Below are 12517 nucleotides of genomic sequence, written 5' to 3' on the forward strand. Positions count from 1 at the left end.
AATGCAGTAGGTCTGGAGATTGTGTCCACATGAGCAGGCCAACTGCCTGGATTCATGGGAGTGGGTCCAGAATCTGTGTCTGTAGGTACAGACCTGGATCCTGGGTGCACAGGGGCCACCTGGTACAAGGGTCCATTGAAGTAGGCATGGTAACTAGGTCCATGAGGGCAAGCCTAGAACCTGCGTCCATGGTGGCAGGCCTGCAGCTGGGTCCACAAGGGCCAATATGGAGCCTGAATTTCTTGGGACAGACTGAAGGAAACATGAAGTTTAACCTGGCACTGGGAAAATTTTCAATCCTGAATCCATGGATGCCAGCTTAGTGCTGGGGTGAGCCTGGCACCTGGACTCATGGGTATGGACCTGGTCCAGAGTCTGTGGGGGCTAGCCTGGTGCCAGGGTCTCTAGGGTAGGCCTGGTGACCAGATCCATGGAGGCAGGCCTGGTTCTGAGTCCATGAAGGATGGGGCTGGTACCTGGGAGCACGGGAGTAAGCCTGAAGGTTGGGTATACAGGGAAGGGCCTGAAGCTTGAATTTCCAAGGGTGAGCCTGGCCTTGGGTCCACAGGAACCAGTACTAGAATATACTGGGAAGGTCATGGACCTTAGGTCTCCTGGAGCCTAGGGCCACAGGAGGCCAACCTAGAGTGTGAGGCCATGTGGATCAGTCTGGAGCATGCCTGGTGTCTGGGTCAGTAGGAACCAATTGGGCACTGGGGTTCACTAGAGAAGCCCTGGAGCTGGGGTCAACAGCAATGTCAGGTGCTCATTTCACTCTCCTTCCCCTTTGCAGAAGATATCTCTCACCATGCTTCACTGCCCTGCATGGGCTTGGGAGAGGGATGATGCAGGTAATGTAAAACTGTCCTTTCTTATTTTTGCACTTCTCCCAAGTGCTATAATCTCTTACATAGTTTACCTAGCTCTTGCAAAGATATTTTTGTATATGAATGGTTGTTCAAACCAAAGTTTCCGTGAGGGAACAAGAGCTGGAAATTTCCATCCTGTCATCTTGCTGACATGATTCCTAAACACTTCTGCCTTAATATACATAATATATTTATTTTCTAAGTTACTAAGTTAATAATATCATAATGCAAGGTGATTTCAAAACTCCACATCACCTTTTTTACATTGTAGACTGTCAGGAGAGAGAAAAATATGTCTCTCTATTTGAGTGTTTAACATACAGATATAAGATAGATATATCCAGTGTTTATTCTAAATATGTTATACAAATAGTCCTACCGAGCTTCTAAAGATAGTTATAGACCTAGAAATTTGCAAGGTGTAAAACTACAATAAATTTCATAGTAAACATTCAACAAATATTTCTTAGATACAATGAAAATATCCTATGAGTATTCATTATGACAGATTTCATATCACTTAGTAGAATACTATACAGATAGTAGGTAGTCAATAAATTTTGTGAACCAAAGTTCATTAGAACAGATATGGTTATTTTCCACCATCCAATTCCTGAGACAGAGATAGTACTTAATAAATGTTTCTAATTATAAAAACACACATGCTGCTTTGTCTTGCAATCACCATATATTTCATACATTATTCTGAAAGATATTTTGATAACAAAAAACTATAACATTTTTATAGTTCTTGATAATAACAGCAGGAGTCAATCCAACATAGATATTTCAGATTAATGACTGTGCTTCACATTACAGTGACTCTGTCTACATTTCCGACTATCTGTAGTAAAGACAAGTCATTTAAAATGAAATATTACTCCCTAACTCATCATGATAAGGATCTGAGAGGAAGAGGAGAGAAACAGAAAAATGAAGCCATTGATAAAACATTTAAAGTAACTATTACCCAGTAAATGAACTGGACAGGCAGTTGAAAATCAAAGACAAATTACTATATTATGAAAACTTACTGCAGCACACCATAAATCATTACAACATTTCATTAGCCATTTCCGATAAGTAAATGATTATTTGACCCAGGATATCTCTTTAAATTGCCTGAATTTGCCTGTCTTTATTTGCCAAAGAAGGGTTATCTTAAGTGTATACAACTGGAATGACTTGGGATATAATTCATTTTACATAAAGGTATGCTTAATGGAATGTCACCTTGCAGAAGCTCCCATCTTTGAAATTTTGCTAAAGCTCAGCTCTCTAATGAAATAAGACATTTTTCTTTCCTAGGACATGCTAGTCCATAAACTCTCAAATCTAAGTTCCTCACACATCCAAAATAACTGTTAGTCCAATCTTTATGATCTATAATAACAAGCAAGAAAAAATGAGGAACACAAGAAACCTTGAAATATGCAACTTCTAAAATAGCACATTTCAAGATTATAGTGTAAAAACTAAAAATACTATATTTTGAACAAGGAAAAAAGCAAGAGAGCTGTAATGCCAAATACTAGTACTTTCTAAAGCTCAAAGAATGTGGACCTACCAATAATAATACTTCATAAGTGATACATATTCAACAGAACTAACTTTTAAATGATCATTGGTAACTGTTTCCCAATTTTATAAATGAAGAAATGAAGCCCCTACCATCATAAGAATATGAGATTAATTTATGTTTTATAATAACTATGTAATTAAAAATAAAACTTTACAAATATATCTTCTCACATTTTTCTAAAATATTTTTGAAAAATTCAACTGGTGTCTCTCCTACATGAAACGACATACATCTTGCCTTCCAGTCATCAGGCTAGTAGCTGTCAAACAAGACAAATAAAGAAAAAAAACCATAGATGCTTCTATTGCCTCCCTGCAAATATCTTCATGTGCTGGCCAACTCAAAGTCCTACAAAAGTTAGGCTAACAAAAGTTAGCTAGGTGAGGGTTCTAGAGCGGAGAGGGGTGGGGGGATGGGTTAGCCTGGTGATGGGTATTAAAGAGGGCATGTACTGAATGGAGCACTGGGTGTTATACGCAAACAATGAATCATGGAACAGTACATCAAAAACTAATGATGTAATATATGGTGATTAACATAACATAATAAAAAAATTGTAAAAAACGAACTAGTTTAATTAGGAAAAAAAAATTTCAAAAGGGAGTATGAGTAAGTCCCCTTAATTTTTTTTAACATTTATAAAAACTGTTCTTAGATCACTTTTTAAACACCAGATGCATATTCCTCTGTTAGTAATAAAAGTAAAATCAGGGGCGCCTGGGTGGCTCAGTCGTTAAGCGTCTGCCTTCAGCTCAGGTCATGGTCCCAGGGTCCTGGGATCGAGCCCCACGGCGGGCTCCCTGCTCAGCAGGAAACCTGCTTCCCCTTCTCCCACTCCCCCACTTGTGTTCCTGCTCTCGCTAACTCTCTCTCTCTGTCAAATAACTAAATAAAAAATCTTAAAAAAAAAAGAATGGAAAATCAAGTGAAGGGATGAAATATTATATGAAAGTACTGCCTATTATAATGGAAGAATATCTGATACTGAAAAGAAAAATAAAAACATTTTTAAAAAAAAAGTAAAATCAGTATCCTATTCTTCATCAAAAATCAGGAATGATCTTAAGAGATAAAAGGTTCTAGTACAACGACCCAGGGCGGTCAGCGGAGGGCAGGAGGAGGGAAGTAGCAGGGAGGATTTCTCATTCACCATGGAAAAATGAAAACAGTAGTCTGGGGCAAATATTTTTCTACAAGTAATATCAGTATTAACTATTCATCAAATAAATTCATTTAGTTACCTAAGAATTCTAAATAATGATTCTTGGAAATAGTAGTAATAGCAGCAGTAAGAAAAGTGATACAAAAATAACAACCTTAAAATGTAAACAATAATAATTACTGTAAACACTCAAAAATAAAAATTATAGTCTTTATATGCATTATCTTATTTTTTCTCACAATAAACCTACAAGGTAGCTATGATTATTATCCCTGTGACAGATGAAGAATATAGAGCTGGAGAGATTAACTTGCTATTAAGTTTTAAAGATAAGCAGTATGTCCAGTTGCATGCTCTCCATCACTTTGATGATACAGTCTTCATGCTTCTTTAAAATCAGCTATACCAAGAAAACATTACTTAAGTATTTCTATAGCAAGTAATTGGTAATATTTTCTCTAAAATACTTTCAAGCCCAAATTGTCTCTTGTGAAGTGGAGTTTTGAAGTACCAATACACTATTTGTCCAAATAAAAATCATAACTGAAAGTCAAAATAAAGTCGCTGAGATCTGACCTAATAGAGTTTTCAAAGTAACAGCTGAATTATAGATACACCTACATTATTTGTATAGAAATTATGCTACTTTGTGCATTATTGACCATAGGGTGTCTATGTGTGCGTTGTGTTTTCATCTTAAACATAAGGCCAAATCTAGTACAAACTACAGATTTGAGGCATTTATTATTGTTTAGTCTTATCACCTGATGTATTTTGAGTTCTAATTTTATTTTTGAAACAAAATACAAAAATCTGCTATGATGCTATGACAGTTTATATTAGTACATTTCAAGTAAGTACATGAACTAAATAATTTCAAAACGAGGTTTAGTAAATTATTTCCAAATTTCCTTACATAATCTACTCTTAAGAGTTGACTGTATTTTAACAATCCAACAATAGAAAATACTGTAAATTCCTTAGAAATGTCTTATAAAATAATATTTTGATAGTTTTCATTTTTTATTATTTTTTATTATGTTCAATTAGCCGGCAGATAGTATACCATTAGTTTTTGATATAGTGTTCAACGATTCATTAGTTGCCTATAACAGCCAATGCTCATCACCACGCATGCCCTCCTTAATACTTATCACCCAGTTTTCAAAGAAATATTCCATTTTTTATGGAAATATTTTCCATAAAACCCCCTGAAATAGTGAAACAGTTTCTAAGTGCTGTATGTTCCAATAGCTTCTATATACTTTAAAAATTGGTTTTATTTCTGCTAACCCTTAGTATATTATTTCAAGCAAATCTACACCTAAAAAAAAAGTAGCATAATTCAAAAACCCAGCTCACAACAGACACACACACATTCACAAAAAACACCTATACGCAAATGTAACCAATGTGTTGGTCTAGTGTTTTAATTATTTTTATTATTTATTTATTTATTTGAGAGAGAGAAAGAGAGAGCCTGAGTAGGGGGAGGAACAGAGGGAAAGGGAGAGAATCCCAAGCAGGCTCTGCCCTCAGCACAGAGACCAAGAGAGGCTTGATCCCAGGACCCATGAGATCATGACCTGAGCTGAAACCAAGAGTCAGATGCCCAACTGACTGAGCCAACCAGCTGTCCCTCTAGTGTTTTAGTTATAAGGGACATCTCAAGTTACGAAGTCATTACACTTCAAAACAAATTCTTGGGACACCTGGGTGGCTGTCGTTAAACATCTCCCTTCGGCTCAGGTCATGATTCCAGGGTCCTGGGATCAAGTCCCGCATTGGGCTCCTTGCTCAGCAGGGAGTCTGCTTCTCCCCCTGCCTGCTCTGCCTTTCGCTCTCCCTGCTCATGCTCTCTCTCTCTTTCTGACAAATAAATAAATAAAATCTTTAAAAAAAAAACAAATTTTTAAATTTTATACACATCTATTTTAAGTGTATTTACTCATATGAAATGATTTCTTGGTAAGAAATATAGTGGTTTACTATGCAAAACACAAGATGAGTAATTTAGAAAATCTTATTCCCAAATACATATACAGATTAATTTGTGCCAATTGACTTTTGAAGTCAGTTCCACTTTACTTCCAAGATTTAGTAAAAATAATTTATTTAAAAACAAAAAGAATGAACCACTGCTAATGATTATAGGACTTTCTTCATATTTCCATGATATAAACAAGTAGAGGTGTTACCTGTTGCGTATACTTTTGTATTTCATCCAGAACAAATTCTACTTCTTTTGAGGTTGTTAATGAAGCAAGATTTCCACTGAGATTATAGCAATAAAGTTTTGCATTGTCATAGCTTTCTCTACTGGAATTGATTCTAAGACAAGCATCACCAATATGATTCCATCCTTCTCCACAAAGATGAGCTAATCAAAAAAAAATTATATCTTATTTTGAGATTACCAAAAGGCATGTATATTTTTCAGTTATTTTAGAATTCTAAATACAACATCTGTATTTGTTTAAATAACTTTCAATGATAAAAAATTCTAAGGATATCAATATCATTTACTAAACAAAATTTATGTAATAGTTTGGTGAAGAATAAAAAGGAAGATCCTAATTTTTTCTTTAATTCTTAAGCATAATATAAGCTATGGCTATAAAATCTGTTAAAATGTATTGACTGTCTGCTAGGTTTTCTAGTGTCTTGGCATATGGTATCTCAACTAACAAAATCACTACTATATTTACATCTCCAGGTCTAATTTATATTATACAAGATCACTTAAAAGGAAAATAACCAGCACATAACCAAAGCAATTTCAAAGTTATTCATCCTTTCCATATCTAATTTCCATAGCCCAGGTGCACTATTTTGATATAAGTTGGGTTCTTTGATTCTTTAATTATTACTGTGGGGAGAGAAGTCTCATTTCTTTTATGTTTAATAAAGAAGCTATAATTTTTGCTTTCTAATGTTTATTTTTATACAGGTATTCAAGTCTTTCTAACATTTAAGCATACTATTCAATAACAGTGGTTTATCCTTAGAATACAAGCTGATCTTTAAAAAAGTGCCTATTTTCTAAAACACACATTTATAAATACATTATAAAGTTATGCTCTAGTATGTACTAGTTAATAAGGCGGTGCTTCATTAATACACTGTTCTATAAAGTCTAACTACATTTTAATGTCCACACCACATTAAATGTATTGGTGCCTTTTGCCCCGACCTTTGGCTTTAGATGCAGTAGTGCAAAATTTCTGGAATTGTTCTAAAGCTGCAATTCTCAAACATTTTGGTCTCAAGATCTTTTTATTTCTTAAAAATTATTGAGGACCTCACATATCTTTTCTTTATGCATTTTTTATCTATTGGCTTTGACCATATTAAAAATTAAAACTGACCATTTAAAAATATATTTACTTATTCACTTAAAATTATAATTTAAAAATTCATTACAAACACACTCTTCTGGCTTTTGGAGTGTCTTGCCCCTTTATGCTATATACAGGCCCAAATGAGACATGTCATCAAATTCTCTCTCTGAGAAAGAGAAGCTGACAATTCAAATCAGGCCACTGGCATCAAAAAATTAAGACAGACTGATGAATGAATAGGGGGATGGATAGACAGATCAGGGATAAAGCAGAGCAAAATATTCAGTGTAGAATCTGGGTGAGGGTATTGGGTGGGTGTCCTCTCTAGGATTCTTTCCAGTTTTCTGTACACTTGAAAATTTTCATAATAAAATGTTGGGGGAAAACATTACAACTTAAAATTAAAAGCAGATTTTATTTTAAAAGAATTATAGTCTTCAAAACAGAAAAAAATTGTGAAAAATGTAACATTATTTTACATTTTTGCAAATCTCTTTAATGTTGGTTTAATATAAGACAACTGTAGTCTCATATACGTCTCCAATCTATTAGAATCATATATTATGTAGACTTTGGAAAACTCCATAGTAAACCCATGACAGAATCAGAATTTAAAAAGCAAATAATATCTTAAGTATCACTAGTTTTGACCTCATGGACCCTCTGAAAGAGTCCATGAGCATGGGACTCCTGTTCTTTAATAACTGCTGTCCCACTGAATTGGGTACTATGAATAGTACCTAGAACATAGTAATACCTCAATAAAGTATAATTGTCATTTAAAAAGATTGTTTAAAACACCTTTATGCTCTTTTTCAGGCTATCCCTATAGCAATCTTCCTTGTCTTCTGGAATCCGAAGTACCTAGTCACTTTAAGGAAACAAGGCAAAAGTTCTGTTTAATTATGGCTTTTGTGACCTTATTGAATCAAGGAAGGATTTAGATTACTTTTGCCTGTCTCATTTTTTTATGAGACAAAAACACCTGGTTGACAAATCACACAAATGAAAACAAATGCATGGGTCTCTGGGGCTAAACGAAGGTATACCGCTGACCCGAATGTGTTGATGGTTTAGGCTTTGTAATATTGAGCATCAACTCAGCTTCAGAGTTAAATGGGGAGCAGTAAATTTTTAAAATGAGTTTAGTGAGATAAATTCAAATTGCCAAGTTTATATGAGATCAATGAAAAAATGCAATCCACAAATGTTCATGGAAAAGCACACCTCTGGATAGACAGGGTCCTCCATCTGGAGCATTCACTTCCTCAAGACAAGCTGAGTGGAAAAGAAACTACATATACTCAAATTGCTGCTTAGTAAATATGAACATAGGACAAGGGGAATTGGCTTATAATGTAATTTTTATTGTATTTACTGTATGGTATTTATTATTCTCCAAAATAGCCTGGCCAAGTGGAGCCCTCATACCAAACTAACATTCTTTCCTGGGCAATGAGTAGATGGGTACTACCAAACATGACTTCACTTATTTTTCCAAACTTCCACTGGCAATCAAATTCCCTTCTTGTTGTAGCAATCTTCCTTTAAATATATATATTCCTTCAGTCAAAGCTTATTTTGGTCCAAGATTTTTTTAAAAACATTTATTTATTTGAGAGAGAGAGAGGGTGTGTGTGTACACGGGTAAGAGCGGTAGAGGGAGAGAGAGAATCCTAAGCAGGCTCCTGCCCAGCGCGGAGCCTACACAGGGCTCTATCTCAAGACCCTGAGATCATGACACTTAACCGACTGCACCACCAGGTGCCCTTTGGTCCAAGATTTTTAAAACAACTTTGTATTTTTACTGATCTACATGTTGATTTTAGAATTTAACATTTAGATATCAATATTACTTTCAAGTTTAGTGTCATCTCACTATTGCTTCTCAAAATCTAGAACTGCATTACTATTCTCTAATTTTTTCAAAGTTAACACACATGCACAGATCACTGTTTAAAAATTTTAAAGGTCAGTATATAAACAAAACCCAAAATTTAAATATTCTAAAATCTGAATGGTATTTTAAGGGCATTCTAATTTTTATTTTATTACATGAACTTCTAAGCATGACATAAATCCTTTGATGGGATTTCCAAGGACTTTTTAGAATTACACAGGCACAGAAATTTTTCTTTGAAAAAACGCAACAAAACAAACAAAAACCACTGGATAGACAAAGGCAAAAACTGAACACCCAGTTAGTAGTTACGTCTGCCATTTACAAGCCATGCAGCTTTGAGCAAGGTGCTTTACCAGTGTATGACTCAGTTTACCTGTATGACAAGAAGATGGAACTGGTTAAATACCTACATTATTCTTCTATTTTCTGATTTTATCTTTTATATTTAAAAGGAAGAGTACTTAGAGTCTACTAAGAAGAGTATTACATGTAAAAAATAAATTGAAATTGCTTTTCAAAATGGGCTTTTCTCTGGTTTACATAACTTAGATTCTCATTAAATCATATAAAACTCATTACAAAAATTGTAATTTATAATAAAAAAGTAGTCAGTAAAAAATAGTCCCCAGAATTTCAAAGATAAAGGGCACTTAAAAACAAAACACGTAGGTTGAAATGTTAACATTCATTAAATCTGGATATTAGTCTGAGTGCTTATTATTTTCTATTTTTAAATTATAATCACTAGTATAATAAATACAAGAAATCCTGAACATCTTAAAAGAATTGGAAGCAAATTGTCTTATAGAAACAATGTTATTATTACTCCAATATTATTGTTTATTTGCTATTGATTTAATTTTAGAAACTGGAATGTTCTTACTAAATGCTCTTTACTATAACGGTATTCATCTGTGGACTATAAAATTCATTTACCAAATTGAAATCTTTACCTGGTAAAGCCTGGCATTCTTGTTGTCGCTGATCCCACTGGCAATTCAAGTTTAGTGAACAGCTCTTACAGCTGGTAAGTTTGTTACAAATCTGCTCATTTCTCACATGACATTTGGTGTAGTTTTTCACAGACTAGAAAGTCAAAAGATAAAGCATGTTATTTTTTACCTTTGTATAGCAATAATTCTTAAACTACATTGTATCTATAAATCATCAGATGAATTTTAAAGTTCAGATTTCTAACCCCAAGTCCAGTTCTACTGAATCAGAATCTCTTTTACTCATTTCTTTAAACTATAGTTGTTGGAACTACAATATGTGTTTATTGGAAAAAATGTACAAATTCGGCATTTTGAAACAGAAACCATCTAATGAAAATCTTTTCTATTGAATCTGATAATAGGCTTCCAATTCAATAAATAAAGCCAATGTAGAGTCATTTCTCTTCATGATCACATGAAAGAATTCTAGTCATAATAAAACAATCATGCAAACCCCTAGAAATGAAGTAAAAATGATAAGTAGTAAAAAGTAAAGAGATACTTTATCAAAATCAAATACAATCTAAAAAGATAAATTATTTTCGCAATAACTCTAATTTTATTTCCAATAACCAATAATCATTTTGGTTAATTGACATTTCTCCTGTATTTGTCACATTTCCTTTATGGTGGCTGCAAAGAAGCCACAGAAGTCAGACTTTGATCAGTCCTACCATACAACATAACCATATGTCAACTAAATTCCAGTATTAAGAGATTAAGATTAAAGGTCAAAAAAAAAAAAGGAAAAAAATAGGCAACATAGGAACTTTGGTGGGAGTTCCTTATATACATCAAGGTTCAGATATTTCACATGATGTCATCAATATCTGTGATAAAAATATTTGGCTCAATTCTTTCCATGACTCTTGAGAAAAAAACAAAGAATTTAATGCTTAGCCCCACTTCAATCTTCTTTTTTCTCTACAGATACAAATGCTTAACTCAGGCTTTAATTAAGGGAGTTAAATATTTGTTTTCAGTCAATAAAGTTAACAGTTAAAATTTAGTTATATCTATCCCACATATAAAAATGGTTGAAGCAACTTTTAACCTCTTAGATAATTTAAATATTTTTTTATATTTTTTATAAAATATTATATTTTTTATTTTTTATAAACTACTATACTTTCCCACATAAAATACATTGCAATCACCTCAATTCCAAAGATGTTTATTTCTTTAGAGCAAATTACATATACTATAAGGTAACAGATAAAAAGTAGATAGATACTAATGTTTGTCTTTATTCACCCTAAAAAAATCAGAAAAGATACATTTTTTAAATCTCAAATTACTTTGTGACTCTTATTCAACCACCACATTTTCATTCAGAACATTTTTACTTATTGTTACTTTTTCTAATTTGTAGATTTCTGTCTTCATATAAAATATAAATCTTAGCATTATTCTATATAATAATTAGAGTACACTCCAAACATTTGTCAGCTAACTGAAAAGGAATAAATTTACTTGAATCATCTGATAAATAGAATAACCCGTAAAAATGACAGAATGGCTAAACAACTTGTGAGGATAAAAGAAAGAACAGTTTTAATGCCAGTCTTTAGACTAACAATGGTGTCATTAGAGTCACCAGCCAAATAACTACACTGCTCTTCATTACAAATGGTAGAGTCATTTATTGACACTGAATCAGTACAATATATGAAATTATATTTCAATCCCACACAGGGCCAATTTAATCAATGATGAAAGAAAGCTGACTATTATTCCGAAACATGGCTGATATTTTTTGGCCTAATGAATCAGATAAGTAAGCAGGTTATTTGAGCTGTTAGAACACAAAATATGCAGAGTAAATATGACTAAATAACAAAATAGGGTATCAATGGACATCATTTACACTAAAATCTCACAGACCTTTCTGTAACCATTAGCGTTTAGTTTAGCTTAATCACCAGACATTCTAATGAAACCATCTAAAGGACATTACATCAAAGTCTAAATTATAAGTGAGTACCATCTGCTCACTTATACCATCTCACCCAGTGCCTTCCTTATTAACACATCATTATAAAAAATAAAATATAGAGTATAAGGTCACTTTATAAAATGAATACTTGATAGCAATTTACATAACACAATTTTTGAGGTACACACATTTTCATTTAGTATAAATGTCTAAACACAATGTCTAAACTCAGGGTTATCCAACAAAGCTTTAAACACAATCTGTTATAATTTCTATTTAATAACATTATTCATTTTACTCCCTTATTCCCATGCTTTATTTTACTTAACTCCTATTTCCACATTACTCACTAAAATAACCCCCATTAGATAAATATTAATGCAAATATAAAAAAGTAATTCAAATTTTTAAAGCAGTCATGTCCTATAAACGTTAAAACTCATATAAAATTGAAGTATATCTGTTATTAAAGCAACTTATATCACCAGAAAGTATATACCAATACAGTATGTATGAAAACAAAGGTTTCAATCTGATGAGTCAATAACTGAAAAATTTCCTCCATTTTAAGTTTTGAGTATTATTTTAGTACAGAACCATAAAACAAATATTTTGAAATATGACTGTTTACTGAAGAAAACTTTTGATACAATAAAAATTTTTTACTTAGTTTTCAAACTCTTTTTTTTTTAAAGATTTTATTTATTTATTTATTTGAGAGAGAGAATG

The 12517-nt window shown here is 32.9% G+C and overlaps 1 protein-coding gene across 3 annotated transcripts in view; it reads right to left on the minus strand.

Annotated features, from left to right (window-relative positions):
* ATRNL1 (attractin like 1) overlaps positions 1-12517 on the minus strand; it is a 919082-nt gene that overhangs the window by 695856 nt on the left and 210709 nt on the right. For all 3 annotated transcript variants that reach the window (XR_012381651.1, XM_025881114.2, XM_073904148.1), the window contains exons 14-15: positions 9811-9943; positions 5812-5993 (exon numbers count right to left, since the gene is read on the minus strand). Coding sequence is in view for 2 of the 3 variants with exons in the window: in XM_025881114.2 (XP_025736899.1) it covers positions 5812-5993; positions 9811-9943 (315 nt within the window). In the remaining variant the exon portion in view is untranslated. The remainder of the gene's footprint in view (positions 1-5811; positions 5994-9810; positions 9944-12517) is intronic.

Source organism: Callorhinus ursinus, unplaced genomic scaffold, assembly GCF_003265705.2.
Source record: "Callorhinus ursinus isolate GAN/ISIS: 27379988/994484 unplaced genomic scaffold, GSC_fseal_2.0 scaffold20, whole genome shotgun sequence".
Classification (NCBI taxonomy): Eukaryota; Metazoa; Chordata; class Mammalia; order Carnivora; family Otariidae; genus Callorhinus; species Callorhinus ursinus.